This window comes from Tetrao urogallus (assembly GCF_951394365.1).
Source record: "Tetrao urogallus genome assembly, chromosome: 6".
Classification (NCBI taxonomy): Eukaryota; Metazoa; Chordata; class Aves; order Galliformes; family Phasianidae; genus Tetrao; species Tetrao urogallus.
This window is the reverse complement of record NC_136819.1, coordinates 23,720,402-23,743,138: the sequence shown is the minus strand read 5'-3', so window position 1 is coordinate 23,743,138 and position 22,737 is coordinate 23,720,402. Positions and strand designations below refer to the sequence as shown.

Genomic DNA, 22,737 nt, shown 5'->3' with positions numbered 1-22,737 from the left:
TTCAGTTGAGAAATAATAAGGTAAAAGTAACCTACATTAAGAAAAGTGTTTGGCTCTTGCAGTGTTTTGAATACTTTCTGATGAAGGAATTTTTGAGAGTAGTTTGAGATGACCTCGATGACAGCAATGGAAATTAGACTCTTTTCTTATCACCATTAGATTCAATGCACTAAGCAAGTTCCATAACCTCAGTGAATACAGAGATTCAGGCTCAAGGAGTGATTGGGATCCAAGAGCAAACAAGCAGGTCTGACAGAGGTCCACATGCTGCTGGACCACTGTTCAACAGTCTGAAAGTAATAGTACAACATTTAAAACACAGTGATTCAGCAGCTGAGCTCCCAGAAAGCAGCAGGACTTCCCAAGGAGTTCAGCAAAGTTCATAACCTTGCAGCAACTTCTGTAAATCAGCGCCACAGCTGAATTCATGCCAGACAGGTCCAATTCACTGCAATTACAAAAGCAACTGCAAGATGAAAAGAGACTGACACTTTATCCCATTATTTTATGGAGTGTTAGAAGTCAAACTCAAAGCTACATAGGGATAAACTAAGACCTAAACTCAAAGCAGCAGAAATACATCCCAGCTACTCCACATGTGGCTCCTGGGCTCCAAACAGATGAGTATTCCAGATAGGTTTTATTTCTTTCTAGGGCAGACTTGACCTTAATCCAACTCAAATTAGTTCATAATACTACCAGAGGATACAGGCAGACATGTCCAAGAAACTGCTATGCAATGTATCAACACTTTTACTAACAAGAGCAGAAGGAAATTCAGACACTGAAAATGGGGCAACTGCAGTTTACTGGTTTGATGTAAAATTTTAAACAGTTTGGAACAAGCCGTGCTTTACTGGAGGTAGGAGTCATAAACTAAAAGGAAACTGCAGTGAGGCTCCAAGATCTCAACTTCATGACAGGAGAGCCAGTGATCCAGTTCCTACCAGTTCAAAACATAGCACAGATACACTCTAAGCAGATGAGCACTCCAGCTCAGGCTCTCGAGTCCTAGGACTCAGTGTAATGTTACAGTGCCACAGGACAATCTTATTGGGCCTCAGAGGTGAGAGGGACAGCAGGAGGTAAGCAGTAGCTAGCTAAAATCAGAGAAGTAATGATACTGATACTGACATCAAGCTCTTCACAGCTCTGCACAGTCCGCCAATCGGAAAGGGCACTGTCACCAGGTGCCCTGCACTTAATGCAGGGCCCTGAAGCAAAGGCATTAGAGTGTCTGCACACACTCAAAGGCAAGAACCTTGAAACAGAAGAAACTGATGGCAGAAGGAAGGTCATTAGCCAACTATCAAGTGTGATTTTTCTTACCAGTGAGAACCAGAATATTAATACAGTGTACTTCACAGGCAATGCTGCTGCATTTTCTATGGCTAGGGCCACAAGAGCTTGCACCCTGCTCCAGAGAGCTTCCTCCTTGAGAAGGCTGGGCCAGCAGCAGCTGCTAGCTGCCAGACAATTAAAATAAAAAGCCATTTGAACTCTGACCTTCCCCATGCAGCAATACATTGACATTTCCGGTCAGAGCAAGCCTCTTGCAAGCAGAGAAGTAAAGACAGAGCTTTGCCTTCAGGTTTCACTCCTTCCAGTATCAAGAGAAAATACGTATCTAGTGAACAAGGGGTCTCCTGTGGAACTCCAGCAGCCAAGCTGGAAATGCAGTCCTCACATCACTTCCATGCCTTCCATAAAGGGCTCAAACTCTTAGCTACACTCGCACTCATCATTCAGTAGCTTTGCAAACTGTTCATTCCACGTGGCCTCCAAGATATTTCTCTCAGAGGAGAGTTACTGAATCCCGCCCCACCTAACTGTCTTCCAGCTTCTGTTAACCCTTCTGTCTTGCTATAATTTCAAGTCTATAAGCACTATCAATAAATCTACCCTCAGCCCTCATTCTTCTGCTTCTTCTATCCCTTAAGTCTGTCAAAATATTCCCTTCATGCTTTTCAGTGTTCTCACGAGGTGTATTTCTTTTGCCTCCTTCCTCCCAGTCATGCTCCTTACCAAATTTTGAGCCAGTTCCCATTTCACTATCCACTGTAAGATATCTCTAATGAAAACTGTCACTACTACACACATTTACCTTCTCGTATGGCACCTCAGGGAAGATATGGCTGGCCTCCTTCATGAACCAAAAGACAGATCCTTGAACAAGATGTATGCAGCACACCAGGCGACATATCACATGGATGGGTGTATGCATGCCCACACCATGAATGCTAATATGAACAATTGTTTGAAAGAAAGAAGGAAAAGTACTTCTCCCATTTAACTAAAACCCACGCCTGCAATCCTAGCTGCCTTGTCACCACCTTTGACTCATTCCTCAATCCCTCCCCTCCTCCAGCCTCCATTTCTCTATGCGCAGAATCCCAATTGCTTATGAGAAAATTAGAGAATGACATTACTTCTTCCACCTTCCTAACCTCCCCTACCCCTCCTGCAACTCCTCCATCACATTCAGAAGAATCTTGCCAACCTTCTAAGCTTTCCACTTGCCCTGATGTTTTATCCTATTTCTTTTGTGCTGATTTCCACTCCTCATCACTTGTCAGTACATATTTGTACGCTCTTCTTTTCTCTCACAATACAAATACGCATTAAGTTTTTGTGTCTCTAAATTCCTCAGGCACTGGACCACAGATTGAACGTGTCGGGTGAAAAGGGGAAATGTATTCATCGTGACCTTTGTTTTCTGCTCAGTCTTCTTTTCAGCTCTCAAATGCACCACGTGAACAGGCAGTCATTTCTCTTTTCCTGACAAACATAGTATTCACTTCGGCAAAACCACCTTTCATGTCTCCAGCCCCCTTCCATTTCTCAAATACTATCAGGGCTGCTTTGCTTTCAGTGACCACCTCCTGGTCAAAGCTCAGAACTAGTTTTCTAGCCATCATCGCTCATAACTTAGCAAAGGTCATAACATTTTTGATTCTTGAATTGCTCCTAAGTAGGCTTTCTGTGTATGACTTCCACCATTACCACACTCACTTCCCCAAAACATGAAGGACACAAAAGAGTGATTATGAACATCACCGCAGCTTCTTCCACACCAATCTCTGTGCATTCTGCAAGCTCTGACATTATATAACTGGTCATACGCTACATCTACACTGCTACAAAACCAGGCAGGTTGAAGCAGCTTGTTACAGCTGAAATTGCATAAAGTTACAGGGGGTGCTTGACACAAGGGAAAGAGATGCAGATCAGGTTCCCTGCTGAATAAGGCCTGTACTCAAAAGTCAGGCTACCAGGGCACTTAGCATGACTCAAGAGCCCAGAGCACTTGTCTTCATAGATCAATTCCTCCTCTTGCTAATTTTGAACTCGTAGAAACACAGAGACTGCTGGATTCCGACTCACACAGAGCTCAGCAGGTGAGTGTCAACCTAATGCTCAAGTAAGCAAAGTACAGCTTCCTGTAGCAGCGCAGACATGCACCTCTTTCTCAGTTCAAAACCAACTCTCTGTGCTCCTGTAAACAATGGAGACCATTCTCTTCTTTGTCCCATGTCTGAAGATAAATAACACAGGTAGAGTAAAACCAACTGAGTATGCTGAGGTAACAACACTACGTTTGCAGGAAAACTATCACAGCCAAAGAACCCAATAGCTAGCAACAACGTTCAATCTATATTCTAAACGGTAAAAGTTTAATGCACTGCTCAGTTATCACAAATTCCAGGATAGCAAGCAGAAGGATCCAACGATACAGTCTAATCCACCTGGGAAAGGGAGCTAGAGACCAATATACAGCATCCTTACCAACCTGTTATTAAACATGCAGGTGTCTGTGAGGGAGTTTATAATGAAGGTAATGAATTTGGTTCAGGGTTTGCTCTCCACATCATGCGCAAAACATGTAACCAAAATGAGAATTATTGTCTGCAAAGACAACAACAGTCTGTTGTGGCAGGTCACTGAGAAAAACCACAGCTCCACAACTCTGCTCACAGATCTCAACAGGTTCCCTGCTTTCCCTTCTCCTTCAAGAGCGGGGTTGATCTTTTTATTAAAAAGAAAGAAAGAAAGAAGCAGTGAGCTATGGGAAAATAATTTAAGGATAAGTGAGCTTACCACCCACAAAGAGACATGTCCCCAAGGGGCCTTCACCGCCCACAAGATGATGAGCACTTCTGCAAAATCCTACCCCTTCTGATATAATGGTATCCAGAAATTCATCACTTTAACAATGCATACAAAAGGAATCAGCTAACATCCTTCATTTTTAAGAGCATCATCATTTCTTCCCAAGCTATGTTTCTCGCCTTTCTAAATCTCAAAGCCAGCTTTAGCTTTCCAGTCAAAACAATCAAAGAAGGGCCGGCCTGTATCAGCAAATGCTATGTACAAGCTCTCTCGCATTCAGTACTCACTTCTGTCACAAGGCACTTGAGCAGACTACAGCATGTGAAATGATGCACGTGGCTACTGGGGCCTACTGCGCCCTGGGGTCATAGGAGACATCTAGTTGAGGCTATCACATAGACCAGAAACTGTGGGAAGAGTTCCTACACTCAAACTCCTCCCTGAGTTCAGGGAACAACTCTGTTAGTTCAACACTCCATCTACTGAAAAAAAATGAACCGTTTCAACAATTAACTGCCAAAAGGCAGGTGGTGAATTTTATGAAGCAGTATCTTAAGAAATAAACAGAAAACCCAACTAACCCAACTCTACCAATACCCAATGTCTGCTATTTGTTTCCAGTCTAAATTAGTCTGCATTTTTTAATTCCTTTTCTCTCTAAACTGTGCTCTATCAGAAACCTTTCCCCCACTTTGGTATATCTAGACCAATCAAACAGCTATTATCCACTACTTCTTTGTTCAGCTAAGTTCATTATAGTTATGTCACTCTATACCTGAAGTTTTCCTCAGCAGATTCTTCAGCTACTTTAAGTCCTTCTAAAATAAAGAGAAAAGTTAAGTAGTTTTGCACACCACCTAGAATAGTGGTAGTAACACCACATAAAAAGACAACAACAATTTCATATTGCCTGTTTTATTGTAAGGCTTTAGAGCTACATAATCATGACAGGAATTCATGCTCCCCTCTATCATCACAGGGAATGAAGCAAACACAGGAAAGTTCTATTCACCAAATCAACAGAGATTACCACAAGTCCAATTTTACTGCCTGCAATCAGATGTGGATTGATTCATTGAACAACCAACAGCAACAGACCAGTAACAATGAACTAAAGGCTCCCAACCATATTCAACAGCTGGCTTGTTTGAAGTACATCTTGCTTCTGGCCCAGGGTCATTGCACAAAAGCTGCTTCCTTTAACTGCCCAAAATCTTCCCTATTGTTTCAGTCTAATTCAGGAATTTGAGTACCATACTGTTCCTGTTTGAAACGCACTTCCAAAAACGCATATGGAGGTCTGTGTACCAGGCTGGTGACAATAACAGTGCAATTGCATCCCTCATCTCTTCTGGGAAATGTAATCATCGTAATCATCCCTCTAACAGAATGGCAAAACTGTAATTAGCACTTCAGGGCTCTGTATTTGGGACCTCATAACCCTTTAGCAGAATCTTCTCCTATGAAGGATTGGGAAGGACAAAGTCATAAGCATTTCTGTAGCAAAAACTCCTCTCTTGGGGCAGCATAACCAAGGACAACACATCAAAAACATCTCCACAACTCCTGAAAGGCAGCCAGCCACAGACAACATCTGGCATACTTGAGTAAATGCAGATCATCTCAACTACTGCTAATCTCAGTGCAGGCACATTTCCAGATCCTAGCCAAAAATCCCCTGACACCTAACTCTTCATTAAGCATATCCTGTAAGACAAAGGGGTCTGCACTCACTCTGTCTGGAAAAGCTGTACTCGTTTTAATTTGCATTTGCAAATAAAATTGAAATGTTATGCTTATAACGTATAGCAGCTAATCCACACCACCTTTTCCTACAGACACATGCTGTGTAAATGGGGGATTGAACAGTTTTTGGCTTTCTGGTTCAGCCTACCAAAAGGAAAATGAGACTCCTGGCACAAAATAAGTATCCCCACAGAAGGCTAGTAACACAGCTTTCTCCAGTAAGGCTCGCACCTTCAGACAATCCTTGAAAGAGTCAGAAGTCCTCTGCAATCATCAGTGTCTTACAACAGGATGTTGTATCCTGTTGGATATATCAACAGGATGATATCCCAGTGCATATAACTAGAAGCAGCTGTACCTACTCCTTCAAACAGAACTCCATTCTCACATACAGTGAACCCAAACATCATTTCACTGCTCTTGTGTACTCCATGATTCAGAGAATCTCTGAAGGTCAATGACAGATCTCTGGAGATTCCCTAGTCTAACCCTCTTGCTCATTGTAGGCTGAATTTCCTGGCACTGCCACTCTGCCAAGCAGCATTTACCCTCTGGAAGCAAGGCATTCCCAAAGGAGCACGCTCCATACAAACCAAACAGCTGCTGCTTTTCCTCCCCTTGAGGTTCCTTGTTTCTCAGCTTGCTATACCACCTCTGCTGCTTTCATTTTGTCCCTTCTGCTTCTTTTAAAGATATTTTTTTTCTGTACCCAGCTGTCAGGGCAGGATGCAGCCAGCCTAATTTCAGGCATTTAAAGGTACCCACAATAGAAAGGTACTCTTTCCAAGTTCCTCATATAATCAGTGATAAATACACTGGCAACTCCATATAGGATTTAAAGCACCTAAGTTCAGCTCCCTCCAGATGATGAATCAGAGCAAAATCTTGGATGACCAAAGAATTACAGAGTAAGTACCCCCTACAGTGCAAGTAGCTGTGGATTCTCATTTCCAACTGACTCATATTCCCTATCAATTAACACATTCCCACTTAGCAGATTGAGACGAACTGCAGGTTAAGGTGCAAAAAACATAAAGGGAAGACAAGAACAAAAAGGACTAAGCAAAAGCAAACTTTAAGATGATAATAGCACTATTTTGACTCTTCAGTTGCACCTTTATTCTGCAGTATTTAAGAGGAGTTTTTAACATCTTCTGTGCTTGGACATGAAGAGGCAGCACTTACAGTATAAAAACACTGATATACATACATTTTAATACAAGTTTATTTTAGAAATTAAACTGGCTTCAGAGATTGCGTATGAGCCTCAAGACTACTCTGGTCTCTGCAATCGAACAAAGGTTTCTCCTAAAATGATTATTCATTTTATTCTGATGCAAGTTCATTCCTTCTGCCCTTCAGTCTCTAAAGCTTTGTATTCTTAATGCTCCAACCAAAAAACCTCGTTGTACCTGTTCACAGCTGACAACACAGAAGTTTCTGTGCCCACAGAGTACCTTTGCCTCTAAATGGAAGAAGCAAGTGAACAGAGGCATTGAACAAGCAGGGTGTTACGAGCAGACAGTCAGATTAACGTTCTTCCATTCCAGCACACAACATACCCTGACACTTTCTCGCTGCCTATGCTTTCTATATGTGACAGAAGCTGATACCAAAACACGGATGAGTAACTACATGGATCTTCACCATGAAATTTGACAATTTGGACGAGAGGAAAAGGCTAAGTGGAAACAACATACACAGCCTTTTCTTTTATATAAATGTATGATAAAGCTACAGCATGAGAAAGGAGCTGCTGGACAGCCAATTAAGGCACAGAGTTGGGAAGAACAAGTTCACTGGTGTCTTGCAAAACAGAAAGAAACGACTGATGTACAATAAAGATAAACCTGTAAGGTCTAAACATAGCATCTATGGATCAGCTAAACGTCCCCTGTGTAGCCACAAAAAGTTACATAATACTAGCTGGTTTCTAAGTTTGTTTTTCTTTAGTAATAAACTCATTCCTACATTCTGGGAGAGGGATTTCATTTGAAGAATATTTACCACAAAGTTCATTTTCTGACCACAGTCATGAAGTGGTAAGACATTGCAGCCAGTGCTGCAGAATCTATAAAGGAGAAGTCAATGCTGGATCTAATACTAAGATATCGTTCACTCACAGACATTCATCACTGGCTTTTTATGCTAGCTTGCTCCTGCCTTTTCATCTAAGACAACTCCATGAATTTGGCTGAGCATCCTGATCTTCTGCTCCTTTTCACAACACACAGATCTGTAGAGCAACACAGTCAATGAACATAGATAGCATTCTGCTTCTGTTACAAGTCTGTTGGGTACTACCGCTCAATACGAAAAGATGCGAGCCTTTGAGAGTCACCTCATTCTCTGAGGTCTCTCTATAGCCTTGTCACCAGCCAATAAACATAAGAAGCTTAAAGCATACCCTCAGCTTTTTTTTTTTTATTGGAGACCTGTAGATATCTATCACCTTCATGACAGATTAGAGAACTGTTTACATTTTTTTGAGGAAATACAGCCTCTCGCCCAGAAATATAAAGAAGAGAGGCTGTAGCATTGAACTGCAGCAGGGAGTGAAAAGTTTGCCTTTGAGGAACTGAGCAACATCCTTCCCAGAGAAAGTGGAGTACACACCTGCTAACAGTGAGAAAAACAGGGGTACAGAAACAAGAAGGAAGTATTTTCCAATCAACTCTTGATGACCTTTTGGAGTTGAGCCATCTATTTCTGTTCTACCTTGTACAGTTTTGGATTGCTGCAAGCACATTTGAAAGGTGAGGGCATCTCAGAACAGAATTCACAGCTCACTATGACACTGGAAGCGACAGAACACAGTTAGGTCATGAAAACTTAGCTATGGGAGGCATTCACACCTGTGATGCCAGAGGAACTGGAGAATCTAACTGCAGCACTGTTTCCAAGGCAACCAAAGCAGCCTCTTATCATGATCACTTTCACCATTAGAGCATAAGTGAAAGGTTACTGGGTGAATTCTAGTAGCAGCAGCAATAAATACTCTTTCTAATAGTCTATGTCAGAGGCGCATCAACATCCATTTTAACTCATGGTGAGTTAGAGTCATTCACTCGTATTTGAACAAGTGAGCTCTTAACACAGCTAGAGTGCTAACAGATTGGGAACATGTAGCAGGAGACACCATTAGGTCACTGCCTTAATTCTTATTAGGAAGACTATCATGACCTCATACAAATCTTCCTGTCACAGAGAAAAGACAAAATTTACACACCATCTTAGTCAATTTTTATCTAAACAAAACTTCAACTTGCTCTAGCTATTGTGCCTCAATAGTTTCTGGCAGAAGTACAGAAACCAGAAGCTGAGCTTCTGCATCGCTTGAAGACACACAACCTGGAATTCTCCCAGGGATACTAACTTTGAACAATGGGACAGTTTATGTGATTTTGCAAAAATATCATTTGGGTACTATACATGAAGTCCAACAACCGAAATCAAAGGCAGGCTGTCAACATTACAATACTACTAAGTTTAAGATGACCAATTTCATCTATAGATTCAGCCCTATTCCACTGCAGGAGATTTGCTTTGTTGGCACCTAAACAGAGAGATCCAAAACTGCACCATTAGCACTCTTGTAGCAAGTCAGTACACTGAACAGGGATAAGTTACGGAAAAATCTGTAATACCAAGCTTATTTTTTGCAAACGTGTGTTTAGTCTCTGGTCTGAATCTGTTACCCTAAAATAGCAAGGAAAACACTCAAAAACCTGTAAATGTAGGCTGTCATTCAGGGCTATTCAGCCCTTAAGTTATTCTGAGTGTGGATTTCCCCACGAGATGGAGAACTTTGAGCAACTGTGCTGAATTGCATTTCAGTAGATAAAGTCTGGTGGCAAAGTCAGAACACACAAACACAGTCTGTATCCACACACTGAAAAAAATCTTTTGAGATGCACATAACTGAAAGCTGTCTATTAAACCAAAACAAGGTGAGAAAGAAGCATTTCCAGTAAAATTTCATATGAAGATCTCCTGCTGATTAACGGGAACATCAACAAACCGGCATCTGTGTCAATTTTTAAGGTCCCCTGCAAAGTTTCTTGGCAAACACTGACTTTCTTCCTCTGAATTTGCACTAAACTGAAACTGATGCCTTCTTTATTTCACTGTACCACCTGCATGCCTTCGTCCATCCTGAAGTAGTCAAATAATTACTATAAAGCCTAAAGGAAAAGCTCACACAGGCAAGAGAGGCTAGAAGCACTTCAGTAGGAATGAAGGGGACTTTTATTTAAATATAAAGAATACTTATATTTACTCATTTTTAATAACATATTAGGATCTACATTTGACTACAATTAGATGCCAAAAACACATTCATGGCTTGGTTCTCAACCTACTTACTGTCCTGCTCACAGTGTGACTAAGGATGAAGCAATCTGCAAACAAAATATCGGACAGAAGTCCTCAGCCTCAAGGAAAAATATAAAAAAAAACCTAAGAAAAAAAACAGTAGGAGGTGGTAAACAACACTGAGTTGTGTCTTCCTTGATCCAGAGGCAGGCATGTTATGCTGCTGAACTCTGCCACAGCACTAACTCCCATTAAGAAATGTGTAACCTCATCCTGCAGAACAGCTCTTTGGTCTCTCCTAGGAGGCACAAGTGCCTATCAGAACAAAAAGAAAAAACACACTCTGCTGGTTAGACTAGAAGACAAACAATCCCAAGACACTGTAGTCCATCGCATGAAATAGGTCAGCCCAACTGAATACAAAGCCAAAATGTATTTATTGCTTTCACTGACTCTTAAAAAAAAAAAAAAAAAAAACACCAACTAGTTTTCACTGTATGGATGTCTCCTTGGAGACCATAACTCCATCATCTATGTCAGTTCAATAGGAGAGAAGAGTCCAAAGGGCAGCTTACAGCCCACACTACCAAACGTATCAGAATTGCTACCAAATGAACTCTCAGATTTCTGATAAGTCTTGAAATAAAATGAGAATGTGGAAGACTGAAAATGTTAGTGTTATACCAGTATTTTAAAAGGTTGAAATAGGATGAGACATGTCAGTCTTGTCAGCCTGACATCGATTCCAGACAAAATGAAAAAGCTGATATAAGACTCAGTTAATAAAGGATTAAAGGAGGACAGTGTAATTACTGCCAATCAACATAGACTTTACAGGAAAATATAACTTGTCAAACTACCAACACTTTTTGGTGTGATTACAAGTTTGAATGCTACAGGTAACAATGTTGATGTAATAAATTTCCATACAGTGTTTTACTTGGTGCCACAAAACACAGTGATACAGTGTATCATATCTGCTAAGGTAAGCTGCACCAGCAGATGACTGGGAAAAGATGGTGCTACAGGGAATTGCTTTTGTTCCAATGCCATATGCAAATTAGGCTGCCGACATGAGATATCTGTCACGTTGACTAGTATCCTTTAATTCCCCCCACCCTGAGCTCCCATCTGCTTTACCCATCTGTTGTCCCTTCCTACCTTCACCTGGAAATGTTTTGGAGTGAGGACTGCTGCATGCCCTCAGTAGTACAAGGGTATCTAACCCTGACCAAAGCCCTGCCTACATCATCTATAAGACCTCCCATACCAACAATGCCATGCTGTCAAATCCACAGTGGTGTTGTTGTGCTAGCTCATCCGCTTAGATAACTCATTATTTCAGGGAGTTCGTTAAAGATTGCATTTATTCACAAGACACCCTCTCCTAGCATGGAACTGCTGTCTTTAGGAATTGCAGGAGAATAACATTAAATAATGGAAAGTTGTTCATATAAAGCAGAAATCTGAAAGTAAACATAGAGAGAACTTGACAGCAAGAAATTTGACTCTAAGAAATTTAGTCGGTACAATACAAAAAACATAAACCCTTATGATCTGATTCTTTTATTTCTTCTCCTCATACAGCAATAAAAGGGACAGGGGACAGAAGAAGAGTAACCAAGAGCTCCCATGAACACACAGCCACAGAAGTCTATTGTCAGCTCTTACGCAAGCTGTCAGGTTAGGTATTTTTGTTTTCTGGCATTTTTCCTCAAATCCTGCAGAGGATGCATAAGAAATACTTTTGGCATTCATGGATTTAAAAAAAAAAAATAAATCAGAAGTAATAGTCTGGATGCACCATAGGATAGGTAGTTTAAGGCACTGAAGTTTTGATTAGCCTGATTTAAGTGGAAGACGATTGATTTTCCCTTAGAGCTTGGCAACCTCACCTGTGATTGCCAGGCCAGGGTTAAAGTATTCATAAGTTTTTTCACTATGGTAGTGAAGAAAGAACTACTGCTTTGGCAAAGGCTAACTAGAAAAGAAGGCATACTGTCTGCAGTGCAACTTTCAACAGCCCCAAAATAAAGTATCAAAAATGCCAATGCTGCGACTAACCTAATGACCACAAGAAATTCTCAATTCCACAACTGCCACCTCGTTTTCTAGTTCTCACCCTTCACACCTCCACCTAATATTTACATCTTCAACTTTCCTGGCTTCTGTAACACATTAACATGTTTTTGAACGCAAGTGTAAAACATTTTGAAAGCTGAAAGTGTAGGTACAGACCAAAATAAACAGAATGCCGAAATAAAGTATGACAAGGAATTGCTGCATTAGAGAATTACTTTTATATTTCAGTCAGTGAAAGTCTTCACTTGGAATCCCAGCCATTTCCAGTGAGAGATACCATAACACTGCAGCAGCCAATAAACCTTTCCTGAAGTATATTCTGCACAGTACCATACAGAAAAGATTGGTCTTGTAATCACAGAGCTTCCAGCAAACAACTTCCATCTTCTTTTGTTAATCTTGGCATGCATGCTGCAAATAACAAATGTGCATTTTCAGGCTCAAATTCCCTAAAATGTGCAAGGAGAAGCAGCCAGGCTGCTTCCCAGTCACTAAGGAATAGGCAGACTATGAGGAGGGCTGGAAGAGGGTTGAAGACAGGTGTCCCCTGCAAAGCTAGGCTACAGAAAATCTCTGCAGTGTTGCCTGGCAGCAAGTAATTATCTGCCAGTGCGCTGTTTCCATGTGCCAACAACCGAAGCCCACACAGGCAGCAAGCATGGGAAAGTACATGCGTCAGCTAAAGCTTCAGGCTAATTCAACTGTTTCCTAATAAAAAATAGCGGAGGTGCTTTGAAACCTAATCTATTCCAACAAGGCCTATGAACCATACATTCACTCAGACAAAAACAACCACAGACAAAAATCCAGGAGATGTTTCTTGCACTTAAGAGCCAGAAATCAAAGACAAGACTCTTGTCCTACAAAATGAGCCATGCAAAAACCACAGCTCCACACATGAACAGTTGGGAAATCTCCAGTGTAAGCACAACATGGTTTAGGCATAACTGATCATAGCTTAGGATAAGCTAAAGGTCTCTCAAGAGTCTGTGTGACCCTTACAGCACTCCTTTCAGTGATGAAACTGCCTTCAAACAGGAAAAAAGCACATCCTGGCCTATCTGTCCATACCTTGTCTGTCGTCCTCCCTCAAGATGCCTTCCCTGCACTTGAGTTAATTACAGAGCAACTCACAATCAGCCAAAAAAGCACCCCAAAGACTTATGTCATCCAGAACCATTTCATTCATGAGCTGCAGGAGTGTGTCGACTCTTCTTCCCTTCCACATCCCCTCCTGCCTCTGCATGCCCTTTAAGGCTCCCAAACGCCTGTGCACCATATGTGGTGGCAGCCTAGCTTTTTAATGCACACTTATTAAGATCCTAATTGAATCCTGCATTGTCTTGTGTGCATCTCGCCAGCCAGAACACGAACAAGGCACCCTATAATTCAATTAGAAGGACCTGCAGCAAACTGATCATTAGTCTGTCAGGTTGTTAAGACATCTAGAAATAGGGAAGGAAGCTAAACAAAGAGAATTGTTAACAGCACCCCTCCCCAAATCATGCTGACAATCCCATACACATCTATGAAGAATGGAAGCTGCAATGCTCAAGAACTTGAATGATAGTTTACCATCATGCCCTACAGTCCTCTCTCTTGTTTCAGTGGACTTTAAACATCAACAGTTGGAATTAGCCTTTTTCTGGTGGGTCCTCTGCACAGATTCATGAAAAAAAATAACAATAACATACACAACAACTTCAAACAAGGAAATCTCATTACCTGCCAAAACCCTATTGACAGAAGAATGAGTGGCCAAGCCAGGCTGTCCCCTTTCATGGAAAATTCCAGCATAAGGCAAGTACTCTGGCAGCAAGAAGCGTCTGAAAAACAGAGACTGGGAATGTACCTGAAGACACATCTCAGTATGTTACAGCAATTGTTTTGAGGAAACATGACTAAATCTCAGCACATTATAGCAGAAGGAAGACTGGACTCCTCTGCTTATCAAGCCATTTCACTGCTTGAAATGAATGGCAAGTTACAGATTAGATCTTCCTCTGATCAATGTGGCTTTGAAGTCACCATCAAGCAAATCCCACAATAGCTTCCTAATCTTAAACCAGCAAGTCTCACTAGGAATTTCCCATCAGATTCTTTTCTTTTCCTATTGTGTCCAAACATGCAGGTAAGAAATGCTAAGATCACTGATGATGCTAATACGCCATCTCAGGTGTTCCAGAAATTGCCAGCCAAGAAAACAGCAGCCTTCAACAAGAAAGAAAATCAATCTGAAAGTACCATAGAGTTGTACTGCAACTAGCTCCTCTAGGATTTTCACACCCTTCTATTCGTATAAGTAGAGGCCTTACCTTGGGACAAAGCGTCCCAGCGATGGCGCAGACATGCGGGCGTTACGGGGAGCTCGGTGCCTGGATCGATCTCCATTGTCCCTTCAGCAAAAGAAAAAAATTGCACGTTGAAAATACAATGTAATAAAGTATTCTCCATGAACAGGGGAAAAAAAAAAGCAAGGTCAACTAGTCATCTTGAGGACGCTACTGAGCTTTAATGGTTCTCTTGCATAAGTCCTATGCTTCTTATGTTCCAAATTCATACAGTTCATTATACCAGAAATGTCTGATAGCTTTGCATATAGATTGCCTAATACACAGTTTAATACAGTTTCCTCATTGTTTGTCAGTGCCTCAAAAGCATCAACAAAATCACAGTCAATTAATTAAAGTCAGTATCCAAATAAATGAATCTGAAACCTTATGATTTGGACCATGAGAACAAAAGCAAGCACACCACAGTCCTGAAGAAAATGTTCTGCTAGCCAAGGACATTTGTAACATTTCACCTGTTCATTTCCAGAAGTTCTGGCTAAGAAACATCATCTGCAGACTCCTTCTGAGCTCTCTCCCTTCAAAGTTCATTTAAGTGCCATCACAACTTAAAATAAATCTCACTTTTCACAAGCTTTTCCTTTGAAGTCAGAAATGTTAAGTGGTATCAGACAAAACCATACCTCTTCAAAAACCTCTCATTCTGTTTCACAGTAAGTGACTATGCCTTGAAGAATGAGGTGAAAGCGTTTAGAATCTTTTGTCCTACAGTAGGTACAGGAAAGCCTCCTTCCCCATAACAGTGCAAGACAAAAAAGGCTGCCCAGAGCAGCTGTGTGGAATTGCCATCCTTGGAAGTCCCAAGCCAGAGCTAGACAAAGTCATGGCTGATTTTGGTTAAAGCAACCCCACATCAAGCAGGAGCCAAGACTGAAGGACCTCCAGCAAGCAAAATTCCTGACACTGCATTCATAGATGTCAGAGTTTGCCTGACAAAATGACACTCCATCAACTGAGCTGAGCTCTGAAACAGATCTCCACAATGCTTAATGCTTTCAGTTCAGAAATTTACTCTCTGCATGACTTTGCACGAGCAGTACGTTCTCCTTGGATTCCAGACCCCCATCAGTCTGCAGTTCTAACTGCCCTCCTCCCAGGCAGTTGTGGGGAGAATATTACTTAAAAACACCTAGAACGGACAGAAAACTAAATATTCCTTATGTAACACACTCACAGTGCATTCCTAACCCACTCCAGCAAGTTGTGCATGTGGCTGGGATTGTTTTCTTTTTTTCTTTTGCTTTTTTAAAGTCAGTGAGCAAGAAACGTGGGCTGAGAAGAAAGTCCATTGCATGGCTGTTTCCCACACACTTGAGGAACCAAGAACACAAGAGCAGAGGTTGTTCTGCAAAGTTCATTAGCATTTCAAGTTATTTCACCAAAATAAAATCTATATGAAAACTCAACACATCCATTTCTCCTCCTGCTGCAGAAGCAGCATTTGCTGTGCGCAGCCAAAGCCACACCTCTCCCTGAGGTTTCTGTGAAACCAACAGGGGATCCTGAAATCAGCAAAATAAAAGATGCTGCTGGTCTTTTATCAGAAGCCTCCACTCTATTAGGAAGCAGATCAATAACAGAAGAAATACTGAGAAGTCTGAGTGCCGACATATCAACTTTTCCTGCTAAAGAGAAAAGGCAAAAGGGGACAGCAAACATCCTGCTCCAGATCCTGCCACACACAGTAAGAGCTGGTGAAAGTCAGACAAGAAATACAGAGATTTTTCTTTTCTCTTTCTAAAGAGTTCACATAGTAGTTTTTGAAACTATGCTGATATGCAGTCCTGGGAGAACAAAAGCCAAATGGTTTTCAAATGGTTTCAATGTACTTGTTTTGGACATGTACTAGAATCACCAGATGCTCTTGTAACAGATAAATAAACACAAGAGGAACAACAGGAACAACACCCTATAGAACTACCCAGATAGAAAGAATCTCTGCAACAGGCTCTGCGAAAGGAATGAGGAATTAGCCCTTGCAAGCAAATTTAAAAAGGTGAAGGTGCAAAGTTTCCCACAGCAGAAATCAAGAGTCCTTAAGCAACTACTTCTGGTATTTTAAAACAGGACTAACCAAGGTTCCATAGAAACGATTTAGGACACATGCTGTCTGATGAACTGGAGTGGAAGATGGGAGAACTCGAATGGGAGAAATCTTTTACTGTCTCTATTTATGTAACCCCCTCAATACAAAAAGTCAGAAAGGTAAAAAACAGACTATACTTTCTTCAGTTTTCATCACAACAGACAGCCTCTAGAGATTCAGAATAAAGCAATCTACTTTTAAGACTCCTTTAAAAATTTAAATAAATAAATAAAATTTAACCCCCCACCATTCCAACTACTGCTACCCTGTAACTTATGCAACAGGATTTGGAATAAGAGACTATCCTGTGAGAATGCTAAAATTTCCAAATACCAGAATGGAAGCATAAGATACATTCACTTAGCTGTTTGTGTGAAAAGGGAATATTACCAAACATCACTCTGAATCACTAATTTACAGAGTCATTTATGTCTAAACTCCTATGCTCAACGTCATAAAAGAGTTTCTGAGCATCTAGTGCTGTAAAGCTAGAACAGCTGATATTACCCTGGTGCCAGCTGAAGATTATTTCTGCACCTTCTAAAAAGGAAAATAAAAAGCTCTACAGATCAGTAAAGATGGGTGCCACTTTGTGTTATTTCTGTACTACACACTGCCTGCTGACAGAGGGAGGAGAGCAGATGTTAGATTGACTGCAGTGCCAGCGTGAAGTGCTTCTGCAAGAAACTAAAAGCTTCCTACAAAGTTCTCTAAAGTAGGAGTGAAAACCACATGTTCCACTTCCTACCTAATGTCAACTACCTGTAGACTCATTCAGCTAATTATTTGCAGTGGATAGTTTAATTAACATAACCCGAAAGGATAAATCCCTCAGTATATTTGCACTCACAAGCTTCCTCTGTAAAACGACCCAACAGCTTCCTTGGAAAAATAAATGAAACCAATTTGTCATGGCAAGTGCTGTAACAGAGTTGTAAGTCTCTTGGAATATCCTCTGCTGTCAGTGCACCAGCAAAAGCAAATGGCACAGGGAAACTTCTGAAGAAGAAACAAAACCAGACTAGTTTGTCTGAGGAAAACTGTGAAAACCTAGAAATGGTCAACAAACTTAAAGGGTCTGGTCCAGAATTCAGCTTACAGATAACTTGCTTAGATCCCAGCATGGAATAATTCAGAACAGCAACATAGTGAATAAGAGTTGGTAGGAGAAAAATAGCATTAACACAGAAAGGAACAGGAAGAAAAAGCAACGTTCCCATACATTCAAGAAGGCTTGTAAAGCTCATGGAGCGGAAGAAGGATTAAAGTTTATATAAACTTGATTTCTTCTTGGTACTTTTTTTTGCCCATTGACTGAAATATATAGAATGGAGTGGAAATGATGGCTGTGAAAACATATATAGGTGCTAAAGTATGCATTCCAGAGCTTGGAGAATAAAGGCTTCCTTTCTCACAGGCTACCGCATTAATAACTGAAATTGTACAGAAGATAGTCAAGATTATCAGAAAAGGGGAAGAGAAAAAAAAAAAAAAGGTTTTGCTTTTCAATCTTGGCAACAGTAATCTTTAATATTTAGAAATTGTTGTATTAGGAAGTGAAATTAAACACACGGCATGGGATTTCTAATGCAATCTGCCAGTCCCATTGTAGTCAACATTAAAACTCCCACTGCCTACACTGCCAACAGAACTAGGTCAACAAGGACCATGTAAAAAAGCCATTTAATTATCAGAGCCAGTACCAGTAAAGTCACACAAGCACAAAAGGATCAAATTATGCCAGACCAAGCCAATTGTTCCATATTTTTGGCATTTTATAGCGCTTCATCTGAGCAAATTTAAAATGCTAAATCAATTTCTATTGCAGAGGTTTCTGCACTTCATTCTGATGCTATATAACTGGTGAAGTGGCATCTTCAAATATCTTGAAGGGTTGGCACTGGATTCAGTTACACCATCAATAAATACAATACAAAGAAAAGCTCTGTCAGAACTTGAAACATGAGGCTAGCAGTTGTCTAAGACTGCAGCAGGTTACTTCAGAGGAATTGGCAAAAGGGCAGGAGTAGCATAAAGAGCATACTGAGAGCTCTGAAGAGGTTACCGAAAAGTACTGTTTGGCTTTGGAGGCTGGCCAAAACTGACCCAGGTCCTTTAGAGAGTACACTTGCAATGTCAATAAAATGGCCGTGAAGAAGAAACAGAACCTGTATAGTTCACAGGATTCTCTGAGGATCTGGATGGAAACAGATGACTTATACTGTGAAGGGCATACCCACAAGAGCTGCATAGGACATGATCAAGCACATTATGTTTCATCAAAGGTACAGAAGCACAAAGGAAAAGGAGTCGGGGGCACATTTTGTTTGCTAGTGATTCTAAGAACATGTCAACCACTTCCTAGCACCATTACTGATGAGTAAGAGATACGCAGCATCGCAAGCACAATGACAGTAAATTAACTACTGGCTTTACAACTGAAAAGATTGAGACATCAGAAAACGCTAGAACTTCAGCTTTTTTCTGCCTGATCTTGCAAGATCCTGAGCATCTCCTGCAAACTGAGAAAACTAGAAGCATTTCTAGGAAATAAGCCTTTCAAAATTGAGAGGTAAGCACAACATAAACAAAACCTTGATGATCTCAATATTTCAGTAAGACACACATATCTTAGAAGATGAAAGTCACAATGCAAGTCGCTGTAACTCTGCGGAAGGACGCAGTAGCTGGAATAACATGTCCTGGATCAATAAGATTGGCTGGTCTCTTAGAAGCTTGCAGTTTCCACTCTAGGGATGCTATTTTACTCATAATTCTTAAGTCTTGAGAAATCTGTAAACTCAACCCAGAAAAAAGGGGCCATCCTACTTATGGCTGAGGACAACAGCATCTCACTTAAAAACAGGAACACGTTTAACAGAAAAGATTCAAGACAATATCTGAGTAGAGATTTTTCTCCATATGTAGGTACAAATAGATAAGTATGACACACTGGGCATATTAAAAAAGGTAACAAATATCAACATTCGCAGACTTTAAAAGGATGAAAATGAATTTGATTTAAATGAATGTACAATCTCAAAGATTAAAAACAATCTTTTCTACCTGTTTTTGTAAGGTATGACCATTACCAATGTACTTAAAACAGAAGGATACAACAAGAACCAAGAAAAATTAAGCAAAAAGAGGCATACACCACACTATAAGCTTTTCCTGGCACTAAGTGTATTTGGACCATGGAACAGACTCTCAAACATAACAGCAGAAGTCCAACAAAATTGAAGAATAAAAACATGAAAGAACAGCACTGCTGCCCATCTAGAGAAGTAAGGAATAGAAGAAATTATTTACATAGCTACTTAATGTGGTAACTGATGAAGAAGTTAGGTAAGTCACTCAACACACAGTGTCTTTCCATTTTCTAATGTTTTTCTGAAGGCTTAAATGTCAGTCAAAAGAGTTTTTTCAAGAAAAGTTTTCTCTGGTGTTCCCATGTATTTATCAACTAAAACTTAGTAACAGCAATGGTATTGTAGATTGCAGTGTTACTAATGGCTCTTCTGCCTACAGGGAAACAAAACCTCCAGCCTTGATTGCCTTTTAGAGGGCCATTCTGAGGGAAATGTATTTACAAGATTAAAAATGGCACTTCAGAAGATGAAGTGTTTCAGACAAGCATCACATAAGAGAGGATTTGTCACCCGGTCAAAAGAAATAGCAGCACTTTCCTGTTAAACACTGAGGATTAATTGCTTCAGAGAAACACTAATTTCAAATCACAACAAAGCCCTCTTATCCAGGAGCAGAGCAGGTTTCCAGTTGACTCTATTCTAATCACCTCACTATGTGGTGGAACTTTCAAACAGATAACGCCTTATTCTAAAAGGTGTCATACCCACAGCTACATCGAATCCTTAGAAAATAGAAACCTGGACAGAGGCAAAGACACCCTGCACCCCAGCCTAAAACTGACACTGGAGTATTGAGGAAACAACTGTGTTCAATGTTTTATTAAAAAAGAAAAAAGAAAAAAAGATCATCCAGCATTACAACTGCCTTTCTTTGGAGACCCTTTAACTGGGCATTTTCAAGCACTTGAACATGAATGTGGGTAGTGAACGCACCACTACAGCTAAGTCTTATCACTTCACAACTGGTGCTCATTCAATAGTTCGTACAGCAAACACGTAACAGCTGCCCCATTGGACTTTAGTACTGGAATTAAGCGTCAAAAACAAGCACTAGTTTTTTGGGGTTTTTTTTTTTTTTTTTTTTTTTTAGTAGAATACATTGACTATTACTATGCTACTCTTCCAAGAGAAATAGAAAGGAAAATATAATTGCACAACTAACACAACTGTCAGTTCTATGGGTTTGCAGAAAGCTAACCACAGCCTGTTCTGTATGGTCAGCAACAAAAATGCTTCCTTAATCACGCTCATCAACACCAGACATCATTTACCAAGTGATCCTGTTTGAATTAAGAGTTTCACAGACAGAAAGCAAAGGCAAAAAGAAAACAATGACTATAACTTCAAGCAGCTTAAGTTGCAGAAAAACTGAGAAGGGTGAAGGATCCAGTCTTGACATGAAGACTGTTTCAAGAAGCCCAGGCAACACACAGTGTGGGAAATGATGAGAGCCTTTCTGGCAACTGTCACCTTCCAAGAGGCACTTGTTCCGTTACCACCATTACAAAGACACTCACCTTGCTGGAATCTGACTTACTGGTTAAACAGCATTATGCTGGAGAGGTTAGCAATATCCTGCAGTGCTCCTGCAAGGAAATAGTCATTGCCTGTCACTGCATCCAAGCAGCATTATTAGACATTAAGACCAAGATAAGGAGAATATAAAAGACTGTCACAAAAGATAAAGATAAAAAGAACAGGGAAAATGAAGCTGCAGGCTATTATGAACAGATCACAAGCCAAACTAAGACTCTCACTAATCCTTGAAAAGTGAAGTTCAAAGAGTAGTTTCAGTATCATTCCCATTCATCCAGGACTTGTTAGCATTCTTAGCCTGCAACTGTGTTTAAGATGATGAATATAATTAACATAAATTGCTGTGTATCTAGAAGCAACATCCTAGTGCTAACTGCGACAGAAACCTATGCCAGAGCGAAGAACAACAAATGTGACCATCAAATTCCAGTCAGTTGGCACCAAAAACATAGATGAACAGGCTGCAGGAAGAAAACAACAACAAAGGCAGCTACATGCAACAAACAGTAATCCTGTTTTTTATATGCATCTCTGGACTCAAGTAACAAAACGCTAACAAGAGTAGTACTTGTAGGTGCTCACGTAGGAGAGACAGATGACAAACTTTCCATCTAAGACTTCCAGAAAGAAATTGCTGTTCTTTCTGCAGTTTTCTGGTGAACCAAAGATTCTAAAACTCTTTTCACCAACATTTAAGCAACAAGTGTGTATGTATTTTCCGCCTCCTATCTAGTGGTTTGTTAATCTCAAATGTAAACATCAGGATAGCATCAGTAGGAAAGAAACAGAAGTATAATCGGTGTAACAAACCTATGCTACTTTTCTATCACCACACCAAAAGGCTATCATTGATTAAGTCATCTCTCTCACTCATCTTCACTACACTGTATCAGAATTGAACATTTGGCATCCCATCCACCTGGAGGTGACATCGGTGAAGCTACAGTCATCTTACAAAGTAGTCTTCTCCTTTACTCTGGGATTCCCTACTCTTTTCTCAACCAAATTGCTCTTAGATGCTGTCCTGGAACTGCTGATCAAAAAGCTCCATGTTTATCTCAAATCTCACAAAAACTTCAGCCCTTCTAAACTCTGTGATCCCCTGACAAGAAAACTCCATTCCTACTATTCAGAGTTTCTTCTGCAGAAGTTGAAGGCTGTCACAGGAATTAAAAAAGCACTCTGAAATTAATTAATGCACAGTGGACAGGGAAAACAGCAGGTACACTGTGAACTGACTGCATTTCCACAGATTAGTGCTTTAACAGTTCTGCATCTCCAGCAAACAATACGTAGTCAAATTGAGAAGGCAAAAACTGGATTTTAAAACAAGTACAAAATTCCTTCACAAGTATAAGGA

General features: G+C 40.5%; 1 protein-coding gene across 1 annotated transcript in view; it reads right to left on the bottom strand.

The window, feature by feature from the left end:
* Nucleotides 1-22,737, bottom strand: part of AMBRA1 (autophagy and beclin 1 regulator 1) — a gene marked incomplete at both ends in the record, with an annotated part of 114,757 nt that overhangs the window by 57,502 nt on the left and 34,518 nt on the right. The window contains 2 exons of the mRNA XM_079537217.1: nt 13,978-14,078; nt 14,568-14,648. Of these exons, the coding sequence (XP_079393343.1) occupies nt 13,978-14,078; nt 14,568-14,648 (182 nt within the window). The remainder of the gene's footprint in view (nt 1-13,977; nt 14,079-14,567; nt 14,649-22,737) is intronic.